Here is a 14,088-nt window from a genome sequence, read left to right on the forward strand (position 1 = left end):
CTGCTGTAATAAAGCTTATAAATAATGACAAAATACTGATAACTTAAGTATTTTGCAGCACAATAACATTATAAGACCAATTTAAAATATTAAACTGCTCTAATAAAGGTTATAATAACATAATGACAAAACTGATAAACCTTAAACAACTTCAGCATCTTAAAAAATCAGAATCAGATTTATTGGCCAAGATACACACAAGGAATTTGGTTCCAGCTGATGGTATCTCTCTAGTAATAATACAGTGTACAGGCAATGTATACATTAAACATTAAACACAAAAACACAAAATTATACAAACTATAAGATTATATACAGGCAATATACAGATATGTAATTTAGCAGCATGTAAAATATTTACAAAACAGTAAAGTGCACAGCATGTAGGATGAGTACTACAGTGTAGTCAATTGGCAGCAGGTGAATATGGTTACTTTAGGTCTGTATTATCAGTCATTTATTTATTTAGGAGGAAGATCACCTGTGGGAGGAAACTGCTCTTGAATCTGGTGGTTTTAATGTGGATGGATCTATAGCGCCTGCCGGAGGGGAGGGGTTGGATGAGGTAATGGCCAGGGTTTGAGGAGTTAGTAATAATTTCAAACTGTGATGGAAGTGCACAGAACTGATTCTATTGCAGCAGTGTAGAACTGTCTTAGCAGCTCTTGTGGCAGAAAGAACATTCTCTGTTGGGTTTTCTTGATGGTGGAGTTGATGTTATACTCCCACTTCAGGTCCTGGGAAATGACAGTGCCCAAAAACTCCAGGACTCCACAGTTGAAACAGGACTGCTTAAAATTGTGAGTTGGAGCCGTGCTGGTGAGTCCTGAGCGTGTTAAGCTTCAGGTTGTTCTGACTGCACCAGTGCACCAGCTGGTCGACCTCTCTCCGGTAAGCAGATTCATCTCCGTCATGAATCAGACCAATTATTGCATCTCCAGTGACCCATCTGTTAAACTCTTGAAGTTTGCAGATGATACTACAGTTATTAGTGTAGAGTAAAAAGAGCAGTGGCGAGATAACACTTCCCTGAGGAGTACCAGTACTGACTGTCCGAATGTGAGAAGTGACTTCTCCTGTCTTCACCTGCTGTGTTCTGCCCGTCAAGAAGCTGGTAATCCACTGACACATGGCAGGGGGCACAGTGAGCTGAGAGAGTTTGGAGGAGAGAATTCCAGGGATGACCATGTTGAAAGCTTTGGTAATATAGAATTTTGGTAATATAGTGTTGTGTTGCTAGAACAAAATCCAAACTTAACAGAAAACAATCTCAAAACAGGACATAAACTTTCAGGAATCAATAATGAGGCTGAGGAATAAGGTTCTATATGGCTCTGCTCCCAGATGTTATTCTGTGAATTGTTGATAACATCTCGTAGTTTTCCCAGAACCTTCAGTTCACCAAGATACACAAAAGCAAGTTTAACTGTCGGCCTGCCCAGACCAGACTTAAACGCTAAAATATACAAAGAACATATGACAAGTAACATCTGCATCAATATGTGAAAAGCAAGTTTCTTTAGCAGGTCAGGGTGACCCAGACTGTTCAAGTGAACAGAAAAATCAGCAAGCAGGTTAAGATGAGGTGACAGACAATAAACTCCTCATATTCCAATACAGGTGTTAATAAAACTAGGACGGATTTTGGACTCAACAGAAGATGTGTGGAGTTTAAGGGTAACAGCCTTTAATAAGTCGTTTCTTTTTTCCACACTAACACAGATATAAAATGATGGCAGATCTGGAGCAAACTTTGCTGAACTAGAGATGAAGTGAAATATACATGAATATGAAAGTTCTGCTTTGTTCAAAATTATCAAATTCAAATTAACTTAAACATGAGTTTCATCATCAGAACTTTAGCCAGAATCACCTACTAGTGCTTGTAAGCATCCCAGCACAGGAGCTGCACCCACCATCACCTCATTATTCACCTCCAGATGTTCAGTCCTTAAAACTGAAATATCTGTTACAAATGTAACATTTCGAGACATTTCGAGTTAATGCCTGAATCTTCAGAATTGATGTCCATCAAATGTATGTGGAGGTGTCTACATACTTCTGACAATGTTTAACCATACTAAACCCTTATGAAATAAATCAGTTCTTGTTGAACATCAGTGCCTGACAAATGTCTTTTAGCTGAATTGGCAGAAATGTTAAAAATCAAACTTTTTTTTGTGTAAAACCTTTCCAGAAGAGTGGAGACTGTTATTCCCTCTCTATATTGATGACTGTGGTTTTAAAATACATTGTCCTGCATAGTCATGGTCAGGTGTTCGGGTCAGGTGTTCACATACTTTTGGTCATGTAGTATGTTTTTAGTTTTCCTTTATGTAAATCTTTCATGTGTTTAGCTGACAGTTCTATGACCACAAGGTGGCAGTATTACATCTATGAGTGACACATTCAGAGATTTCATTATTCTAATAAAACCACAAACGAAAATGAATAAAGATCAAAGACTTTTGATAGAGGTAATTTTAAAGGATCTTCAGATGTTCTTCACACCTCAGACAGAAGTGTAATAATGAATGAAGGAGCATAAATATGTGGACGTGGTTGGTGTTAAGAGGAACAATCTGAAATAACTTCTTCACAAAACCTTCATATTGCTGGTTGAGAGTGGAATCACTTCTGAACTTTAACTTCTGGTTTGGAGAAAATATCTAGTGTTGGTGCTACTGATGTTCTCCTTATTCACATGTATTTACTCTGAGGTCCGATCTTTCCTCCTGAAGGTCAATAAAAGAACGTGTGTATGTGTGATGACCTTCAATTCTTCATTTCTTCATGATTTCTCAGTGTTACAGCAAGAAGTGTTTATTCACATTTCTAAAGGGGTGCAGCATTAATTTTAGGCGGTGAAATCAGCTAATTATAATGAGTAGAAGCTAAAGTGAGAGAACATGGGGGTGAAAGTGAGATTTGCATGAAGACGGCTGAGTGATCTGCTTTCTCCCAGAATAGAGCAGCACTTTCACCAGATGTTCAACTTCCTTCATCCAAACTCACTGAAGCACAACACACAGCACTGAATCTCCAGCTAAAGATCTTCTCTCCTAACACTCATCATGATGATGAACTAGAAGAAAAGACCAGACAATGTCCAAAATCAAGCTTTATTTCAGCACAGCAGAACTACAGGAAGAGCAACAGGACACTGAACAGAGGAAAGACAGAAATGCAGCATTGTGTAGAACTGAAACTCCATTGTAGAAGCATGTGGAAGTGTCTCCATGTTCAGTTCTATCTGGGAGCTGCTAGCCTTCACACTGGTTCTTTCTGAATACGACGGGATGATCGACGCCACCGTGAGAGACCTTACAGCCAAACTCCTCCCCCTTTTCCCACTGTGCTTTGCTGAGTGTCAGGGTGCTGCCACGCCTCCAACTGCTCCCTTTCAGTTCTTCTACTCCGGTCACCACCCCGTCCTGCAGCACTGTGCCGTCCACCGTCCAGCTCACCAGCGCCCCCTGTGGAGAGTAACCAAACAGCAGGCAGAGCAGCGAGGCCGATCCCTCAGACAGCTGCAGAGAGGAGGGAGGGAGCAGAGACACGGACGGCTTCACTGTGGGACCGGCTGTACAGGAGAAACAGAACAAAAAGTCCCATTTAGAAACGTTTCCACATCATTTCCTCCTTACTGCTTATTAAGCATCCAGACTGGAAACCTTCATCTGTGTTCAATCATCAATGCAGTGCTGCTGCACACTGTTCTCACATCACTGCAGTTCAGTAGAAACATCTGCAAGCTTCTGTTAGCACATATTCAATATCAACTCTTATTACTTTAGCATTCAACACAACTGACTGCAGCACATCCAGATGTAGCTGATTACAGAAATATTTATTGTTTAGCACAAACACACAGCAGCATTTGTCTGGATTTTACATCAGCACCAGTCACTCGTACCAGTTTACACTAAACTTCATCAACCAGAGACCAGCTTTATATTTACCATCAAAAACACCTGCACATTTATTCAGTCTTTAATATTCAGAAACTGTAAGTATTTAGTAAAGCTTGAATATTTAGTAATTGTATGTACAGTGGTACCTTAACTTAATGTTATTTGGTTCTGGGCGTGGCACTGAGTTTCAAGGTATTTTCCCCATAAGGATGTTTGTGAAACCTGTTAATGTGTTTCATGGTTCTGTGGAACTGCATATATTTCATTATGTGAATATTTTATTATATATATGAAAAATAATATTATAATATTATATTCCATTACCAACAATTTATTCCTGTAGCAAATGTTGTTTACAATCACCATATTACATTTTTAGCTTCTAACTAATTCTGATCTGGAGTTATAGAAGTAAAAAGAGTCCATGTTGGTCTCCAAAAGTCTCCAAGAAGAAAAACAAGTGGATTAAATCCCTGATGTAACAACACACTGATGTAGATTTGGTCTCAATTTGAAGAAGAGAAGCTCAGGTAAGCAGCGGTTATGATTTTATGATGCTCTGTGGTTGATCTGGGTCGCGGTGCTGCTGTTTATTGTGCACTTTCCTTTTGCAATGATAGCAAAGCATTATCATGATCACGGACAGCATTAATGTGAACAAAGCGACAGTCCCACACAGTTCGAGTTTAAGCTAAAAGTCGAGTTTAAAGGTACAAATTTCTCCACGAAGGGCGTCAAGTTTCAAAGATTTTAAGTTTAGGGGACGTCGAGTTACAAGGTACCACAGTATTTATTGAAGGTTAAATATTCAGTTACTGTATATTTATTGTTATTAATACTTTTTTTTCAATTAAAGATTAATAAATGATATTAAAATTGAAAATGTTTTAATGTAGAAGAAATAAAACTACTTACTGACGCTGAGTTTGGTTCCTCCACCAAAAGTGTAGCACAGTGATACATTCCAATGAAGCCGTCGTACAAAAACCTCTGTTCCACTCCAGTGATTCCACACACACACACACACACACACACACACACACACACACACACACTACATGCTTCAGTGCTCTGTCAGTGTTTAAAGCTCTGTGAGTTTAACACTTCATGACTGAGAGCTGCTGACCAGCATCTTCACCCACATCAACCATGACCTTCATCTCCATCTTCATCTGCACACTGGCTCTCTGCACTCAAGGTAACACAATGCTTTATGTTCTACTGGTGAGGAGGCTCTGTCATGTGGAGAAGATCTACTAGATGAACTTCAAACTCCAAATGGTTCTTCATGTAGTGAACGTCTTTATTCTTATTATTGTTTTCAGGATCCAGAGGTCAGGTGACTGTGACTCAGAGTCCTGCAGTAAAACATGTTGATCCAGGAGCTTCAGTCACCATCAGCTGTAAAACCAGTTCTGATGTTTTTGCTGATATTGCTTTAGCCTGGTATCAGCAGAAACCTGGAGAAGCCCCTAAACTCCTGATCTATAATGCTGACAGCAGAGCATCAGGTATTCCAGATCGTTTCAGTGGCAGTGGATCTGGATCTGACTTCACTCTGACCATCAGTAGAATTGAGACTGGAGATGCAGGAGATTATTACTGTCAGAGTTTACACTGGCCTGGTGATACCCGCATCTTCACACAGTGTTATATGGTGGTACAAAAACCTGGGTGAGTGGAAGTGTACAGTAACTGCACTGCTGCAGCTGGGACCGACTGCAGGTGCTGAGGGGGAGGATGTGATACAGTACAATCATTCACTCTGTACAGGAAACACCTCACTCACTCACTACTTCTCCTAAATACAAGCTTTATTATTATTAAAATAATAACAAACACTCCATCCTGATCAGGGTCACAGTGGTGTAAAGCTGGTATAGATCACAGACACATTTACTTGATCATTTAGTCCCTTATGATGTTAATAATCTATTGGTGGACAGATGGAGACACGTTGAGCTTCATTAGTTTATCTGAGAGTCGTTCAGGGATGATGGTGTAGAGAGCAAATCTGAAGTCCACATACAGAATACAGGTGTACATGTGAGAGCTCCAGATGCTGTAGGATGTAGTTCAGGACCAAATTAATGGTACTCAATAATGGGTGGAGTGGGTCATGCAGAGCATCAGTCATGGATTTCAGATCATCCAAGATCATGTTTTTAAATCACTTCATGATACTTCAGCTTTGTTGCTGCTTTTACCCAAAATGTAGAAAATACAGAATATTCAGATCATATTAACAACAGAAGCTCTAAAACTGAGAGGACTTGAGTTTAGAAGAGCTCGACTCTGAAGCTAACCTGTTTGCTGGCAGGTTAACTTAACCCTAAACCGGGTTTACACACACTTTTCTCATGCAAACATGGCGTGTCCTTTCCTCGAGGATCCAGTGGATATTGAAGCACATATTATTCACAGAGCTCTTCATCAGGAACGAATCATTAGACCAAGATTAGATGTCCTTTCTCGATGAATTTCTCCACGAACGTTATACAGTTTTTCATCACAGTCAATTTTATACTTAATAAGTTATTACACCATTTAATATTTTAGGATTTCCAACAGTCTTTGGCTACATGCATGAAACCCACATTCCAATTAAACCACCTGCATAAAATGAAGGAGATTATGTAAACAGAAAATCCTTCCACAGCATTAATATACAGGTAGTGACCATCTTGAATTTACACATTTTTAAATAAAACATGTTGCATAAACGTACTGTTCTCCCTGATCAAGGTCATGTGATGCTAATTCTTACAAACGTGAGTCTGCACTATACAATACAATTGATCAGGGTAAGTCTGTGTTTGCTAGGAGTGTGGTTCACATTCAGTGTAATGTTAGATCGTTTCAGTTTTAATTCACTGCACCCCCTATTGTGCTTACAGGACAATACGACAAACTCCTCCTTGCAGACAGGGTATCACTGCATGCCATATGTAATGACCACCATAACATTACTCTGAGCCTGGACCACAGTCACGCTACAACCTGGGCCTCTGCATAACAAGAACAAGGGTTGAAATCACAATCGGGATCCTCAATCATTCAGTGCCTGCAGGGGCTCAGGGTCACCCCAGAGAGGTCATGTGACATTATAGTGGCATGTGTGGTATTGTAAAACATTGTCTTTCTTACAATTCTACCATTTCTGTGTTCAGGTAGATTGAGATGAGGTTCCTCCTCAGTATCTATTTGGGGTATGGTGGGATGTTGCTCTCCTCTGATGGTGGCAATCTGCAATATCTATTTCTCTGATTATTTCTCACACCCAACTGCTCTTTACAATATAAATTAAAAATAACTTAATTTCTGTTTTCATGTCAATGAGTTAATTTCCCTGTCCTTATTCTTTAGTAAGAACATTCATATTTATATATGCTGGATTCTGCAATCAGGGGACCCACCTTTCTAAAGGCTTTAGGAGCAAACAAATTCATGATTCATGTTTTAACGGAAGCTGTAAAAACAGCGGGCACTTCAAATGACAGGAAATACGTTATTAAAGCAATGTGACATTTTTCCACATTCTGGGGACAATTTCTGGTAGACCAAACTTGTAAGGACCAGCAGATACACACACACACACAACTTTTTGGTATTTCTACATTGTAGGTACTTGTGAACAATCTGGGAACTCATTTTACAAACAATAGGGAAGCTCAAATAATGTGTATTTAAATGATGAGTTGATTAACTCACATGAACAACAACAGTCCTTATTTATTTCTTATTCAACAGTTTTGCCATTAACAATGCAGTATTTTTCCACAGATCATAAGTACATCAGTTTCAGTGCAATTATTAAAACTTAAAAGTTTGTCACATAAAAAATGTAAAATGTTTTTAAAGTAAATGTACATTATAGTAGTACAATGAAATAAAATTAGTCATTGTATTAAAAAATGTAAAAAAGCCACTTATGTGTATAAAACAAAATAAAACAATGCAAATGTTTTCTGAATTACATCTTCCTTTTTAGAGCAGTGATTCTGTTCTTTACAAAGAATTTAGACAACAATCCCTGTCTTTCAATGCATCCGGTTCAGCTTGTATGTAAGCCTCACAATGGCTTTTTCCTGGTTTTGTGCAAGTTTTAATGAACCTGGACAGATGCTTTTCAACTGCATTTACTTCACTGATCTCCCATTTCTATCCTTTTTTTCTTAACACCTGAATAAATACAGGACAATGTTAGTTGAAACATACAAAGTATTTTAATGTATTGTCATTATTTGTATAAATCAGACAATACTTTTGGAAAATGATGGGGTTTCCTGGGCTTTCTTTTTAGATTGTTCCAAGTCCAGTGCTTCTCCAGGATCAGCTTAAATGAAAACCATAAGTGACCATTATACAGTATAATAATAATAATAATGATGATAATAACCATGGGGTTACTCAGATATTGCTGGTGGTTGCAGTGGTATGTTAGATGCTAGGTTGTAATTAACTGTTCCAGTGTTGTTTCAGAGGGTTACTAGAGTATTAATAAGTGGTTGCTCGGTCAACCTACGCTCTGCCTTTAATCGCTGATGTTGGGAGGTTGTTAATTCTGCCTTGGTTTCCACCAACTCCCTGTCTAAACTGGCCTGTTGTTCCTTGAGGCGTTCTATTCTAGACTAAGCCTGCTCGAGCAGTCCGTCAGCATTAGCAACTTGCTGTACTAGCTCCTGGTTCCTTACCCTAACCACACCTATCTCGCCTTTAAGAGCTGCATTCCTTTCCTGGGATGCAGTCAATTCCTGACTGGTCCTAGTGAGTGCACGTTCCAAACCCAAACTTTACTGGTGAGAGCTGTGTGATTTTGCTCATTAGCCATGCATTTGGCTTTCACCTGCTTTAGGTCCCTGGAATGGCGTTGGGCCTCATTTTCCCCAGGATTTTTCCTTAAGGTTACTCCGTGAATACTCCGCTATACAACTGTCCAGTTGTAATGACTCAAGAGCCTCAGGGTTTGACTTTTGGGCAGTGTTCATATATTCAGGGACCAAGGAGTTAGTCATGTCTGCCAGGGCTGTTTCTTTATCCCTGTAAGAACCTCCTCCACTGAGGGAATCTGACTGGAAGTAGTCAGCCATTTAGTTATCCCACATGAACTCTGCAGGTGTCTGCTTAAACCTTTTAGCTATGGGTGTATGTCTAAGCCATGGTAGGATATATTTAGTTAGCCCAATCAGTGAATGTTGGGGACTAGGGTTTTAATTTTAATAACAATTAGGGGTACGGTACGCTCCTTTTATTTACTAGAAATAGTGGGCACGAATTCCCCAAATTTATAAGGGTCGTCTCACTTAGAAATTTCTGGGCAAGTTACAGTGGTGATTTCTTGTTTCAGTCGCACAGTCCTGTGACTCCCGTTCTTGCAATTGCCAGGACAGCTAGAAGTGGTGGGTATACAGTTAGTAAACACTGACTGAGTGACCAGAAAAGCTATTATACAGTAGTTGGAGGATAATGGACCAATAGATAATTTTTTTTTAAATAAAATAATAATAATAAAAAACTTAGATGAGATTGTTTTAAGGTGGCAGGATAAAAAAGGGTGTGACCGAATTTGAGCTTCCCAGATCTCACCAAAAGAGTAAATTGCTAATGGCCACTAGATGGCGCTATAGATACATCTTCCAAATGACCGTCTTCATCTAGCTCATCTGGAAACATTTAACGGTAATACTTATTTTCTAGTTTATCCTGGATACACTCTGATACATATTCACTCTTAGTATCAAAATATGTTTGGATATTAGTAGTATCAAATATGTTTGATAGCTTTAGCACACACGACTATGATTGTAGGTGTAAAAGCTAACCTAGATATATTCCACAGTCTTATTGTTAAAAAAATAGAAAGAAAATAAGATCCATGACACTACACCAGAAACACAGTTTCAGTCCCACAGCTCCGTGACAACTGTTCTAGTAATTGCAAGGACAGTTAGGAGTGACTACAGGGTGCCTTAACCCACGTGGGAGAGACTCAACGATCTGATAAAGACCCAAACTGTTGTGTCAACATTTAGACACCCAGTTAAAATGGCACTAGGCTCAGTATTCACCTTTGGGAAAGTTATTGTGCTCAAGCTAGTTACCTTTAGGATTGAACACTTTGAAGATAGGCTCCTTGGACTTTATATTGTGTCAGTGCAAGTTCAGTATGTGATTCCGAGCTGGTGCTTTAATGGTTGCACAAAACTCTTCATTCACTACATACAGAAATGATGTAAGTTTGTAGCTGTTTGTGATTTTTATATTAAACATCCAAACTGATTCATATTTCAGTTCTAGAGAGGTACAGCAGTAAATTCAGGAGGTAAAACCAACCAACCAAAATCAGCTAATTATAATGAGTAGAAGCTAAAGTGAGAGAACATGGGGGGTGAAAGTGAGATTTGCATGAAGACGGCTGAGTGATCTGCTTTCTCCCAGAATAGAGCAGCACTTTCACCAGATGTTCAACTTCCTTCATCCAAACTCACTGAAGCACAACACACAGCACTGAATCTCCAGCTAAAGATCTTCTCTCCTAACACTCATCACGATGATGAACTAGAAGAAAAGACCAGACAATGTCCAAAATCAAGCTTTATTTCAGCACAGCAAAACTACAGGAAGAGCAACAGGACACTGAACAGAGGAAAGACAGAAATGCAGCATTGTGTAGAACTGAAACTCCATTGTAGAAGCATGTGGAAGTGTCTCCATGTTCAGTTCTATCTGGGAGCTGCTAGCCTTCACACTGGTTCTTTCTGAATACGACGGGATGATCGACGCCACCGTGAGAGACCTTACAGCCAAACTCCGCCCCCTTTTCCCACTGTGCTTTGCTGAGGGTCAGGGTGCTGCCACGCCTCCAACTGCCCCCTTTCAGTTCTTCTGCTCCGGTCACCACCCCGTCCTGCAGCACTGTGCCGTCCACCGTCCAGCTCACCAGCGCCCCCTGTGGAGAGTAACCAGACAGCAGGCAGAGCAGCGAGGCCGATCCCTCAGACAGCTGCAGAGAGGAGGGAGGGAGCAGAGACACGGACGGCTTCACCGTGGGACCGGCTGTACAGGAGAAACAGAACAAAAAGTCCCATTTAGAAACGTTTCCACATCATTTCCTCCTTACTGCTTATTAAGCCTCCAGACTGGAAACCTTCATCTGTGTTCAATCATCAATGCAGTGCTGCTGCACACTGTTCTCACATCACTGCAGTTCAGTAGAAACATCTGCAAGCTTCTGTTAGCACATATTCAATATCAACTCTTATTACTTTAGCATTCAACACAACTGACTGCAGCACATCCAGATGTAGCTGATTACAGAAATATTCATTGTTTAGCACAAACACACAGCAGCATTCGTCTGGATTTTACATCAGCACCAGTCACTCGTACCAGTTTACACCAGACTTCATCAACCAGAGACCAGCTTTATATTTACCATCAAAAACACCAGCGCATTTATTCAGTCTTTAATATTCAGAAACTGTAAGTATTTAGTAAAGGTTGAATATTTAGTAATTGTATATACTGTGGTACCTTAACTTAATGTCAATTGGTTCTGGGCGTGGCACTGAGTTTCAAGGTATTTTTCCCATAAGGATGTTTGTGAAACCTGTTAATGTGTTTCATGGTTCTGTGGAACTGCATATATTTCATTATGTGAATATTTTATTATATATATTAAAAATAATATTATATTATTATATTCCATTACCAACAATTTATTCCTGTAGCAAATGTTGTTTACAATCACCATATTACATTTTTAGCTTCTAACTAATTCTGATCTGGAGTTATAGAAGTAAAAAGAGTCCATGTTGGTCTCCAAAAGTCTCCAAGAAGAAAAACAAGTGGATTAAATCCCTGATGTAACAACACACTGATGTAGATTTGGTCTCAATGTGAAGAAGAGAAGCTCAGGTAAGCAGCGGTTATGATTTTATGATGCTCTGTGGGTGATCTGGGTCGCGGTGCTGCTGTTTATTGTGCACTTTCCTTTTACAATGATAGCAAAGCATTATCATGATCACGGACAGCATTAATGTGAACAAAGCGACAGTCCCACACAGTTCGAGTTTAAGCTAAAAGTCGAGTTTAAAGGTACAAATTTCTCCACGAAGGACGTCAAGTTTCAAAGATTTCAAGTTTAGGGGACGTCGAGTTACAAGGTACCACAGTATTTATTGAAGGTTAAATATTCAGTTACTGTTTATTTATTGTTATTAATACTTATTTTTTCTCTTGTTTATATGAAGATTATTAAATGATATTAAAAATAAAAATGTTTTTAATGTAGAAGAAATAAAACTACTTACTGACGCTGAGTTTGGTTCCTCCACCAAAAGTGTAGCACAGTGATACATTCCAATGAAGCCGTCGTACAAAAACCTCTGTTCCACTCCAGTGATTCCACACACACACACACACACACACACACACCCACACACCCACACACACACACACACACACTACATGCTTCAGTGCTCTGTCAGTGTTTAAAGCTCTGTGAGTTTAACACTTCATGACTGAGAGCTGCTGACCAGCATCTTCACCCACATCAACCATGACCTTCATCTCCATCTTCATCTGCACACTGGCTCTCTGCACTCAAGGTAACACGATGCTTTATGTTCTACTGGTGAAGAGGCTCTGCCATGTGGAGAAGATCCACTAGATGATCTTCAAACTCCACATGGTTCTTCATGTAGTGAACGTCTTTATTCTTCTTATTGTTTTCAGGATCCAGAGGTCAGGTGACTGAAACTCAGAGTCCTGCAGTAAAACATGTTGATCCAGGAGCTTGAGTCACCATCAACTGTAAAACCAGTTCTAATGTTTACTATGCTAGTTGGTGTAGCTGTTATCTTTTAGCCTTGTATCAGCAGAAACCTGGAGAAGCTCCTAAGCTCCTGATCTACTACACTAACAGCAGAGCATCAGGTATTCCAGATCGTTTCAGTGGCAGTGGATCTGGATCTGACTTCACTCTGACCATCAGTAGAATAGAGACTGGAGATGCAGGAGATTATTACTGTCAGAGTTACCATTATATCAGTGGTAGCTGGATCTTCACACAGTGTTATATGGTGGTACAAAAACCTGGGTGAGTGGAAGTGTACAGTAACTGCACTGCTGCAGCTGGGACCGACTGGAGGTGCTGAGGGGGAGGATGTGATACAGTACAATCATTCACTCTGTACAGGAAACACCTCACTCACTCACTACTTCTCCTAAATACAAGCTTTATTATTATTAACATAATAACAACCACTTCATCCTGATCAGGGTCACAGTGGTGTAAAGCTGGTATAGAGTACAGACACATTTACTTGCTCATTTAGTCCCAGGAGGATGCATCTCAGAGCAGCCAGTCCATATTTTGCATTAAAAAAAGTGGGAGAATGTCCGAGTACACAGAGAAAGCCAAACAAAGAGAACATGCCAAACTGATCAAAGTACCACCATAAAGAGGTGAATTGATTCCAGGTCTCGACAATACTAGCTGCACCACCATACAACTTCTATAATGAAATACTAAACATTATGCTGAAAAGGAAGGAAAAACCTTTTATTATTTATTTAGCTCATGATAATTAAAGATGTTCCAACACTGAGAGGACTTGAGTTTAGAAGAACTCTTAAAAGAGAATTGAACTGACAGCAAGTTCCAAGATGAAGCAGTAAACCAGAAGATGGTTCAGTTTAATCATACTGCATACTATAGTACACACTACTATAGGATTAGTATGCAGTATATACTGGGGCAGTAGGACATTTTGAACAGAGCTGCTGGCTTTGGTTGGGATTGGGGGCGGGTCTGGAGGTGGTAACTCCTGCTCTGATTGGTGCACACCTTCATACCCAACCAATAGGATTGAACTTCACCTTATTACAGCTAACAATCAGCAGCTGGAGCTCATCTAGTAGAAACTACTTTATCTCCATGTGCTGTTTGACTCAGTTGGTTTGTGACTCGCTGGTGAATTGAGGAGCTACAAGTTACAACCACATTTAAAAAATAAATATTAAATAATAAAAAAGAGAAAAGAATATGATTTGTTTTTTGGTTTTGGACGTTTTATTTTGTTTGTTCCCTCAGAAGCAGGTTCATGATGTTAGTTTTGGTCTCTACAGAGTTAATAGTTTGGAGGTTTTACTCAGATGTGAATAACATGAA

The 14,088-nt window shown here is 39.6% G+C and overlaps 1 protein-coding gene and 2 gene segments (V, D, J or C); 1 reads left to right on the forward strand and 2 right to left on the reverse strand.

Annotated features, from left to right (window-relative positions):
- LOC134316959 (NACHT, LRR and PYD domains-containing protein 12-like) overlaps window positions 1–14,088 on the reverse strand; it is a 512,992-nt gene that overhangs the window by 335,476 nt on the left and 163,428 nt on the right. The gene's annotated exons all lie outside the window — the stretch shown is intronic.
- LOC134317536 (Ig kappa chain V region Mem5-like) overlaps window positions 5,054–14,088 on the forward strand; it is a 126,091-nt gene continuing 117,056 nt past the window's right edge. Inside the window, 2 exon segments of the V gene segment in view lie at window positions 5,054–5,112; window positions 5,240–5,527. Of these exon segments, the coding sequence occupies window positions 5,064–5,112; window positions 5,240–5,527 (337 nt within the window).
- Window positions 10,502–14,088, reverse strand: part of LOC134317509 (Ig kappa chain V-III region MOPC 63-like) — a 98,163-nt gene continuing 94,576 nt past the window's right edge. The window contains 2 exon segments of the V gene segment in view: window positions 10,502–10,970; window positions 12,227–12,265. Coding sequence covers window positions 10,651–10,970; window positions 12,227–12,265 — 359 coding nt within the window.

The sequence above is a fragment of the Trichomycterus rosablanca genome, chromosome 1 (genome assembly GCF_030014385.1).
Source record: "Trichomycterus rosablanca isolate fTriRos1 chromosome 1, fTriRos1.hap1, whole genome shotgun sequence".
Lineage (NCBI taxonomy): Eukaryota > Metazoa > Chordata > Actinopteri > Siluriformes > Trichomycteridae > Trichomycterus > Trichomycterus rosablanca.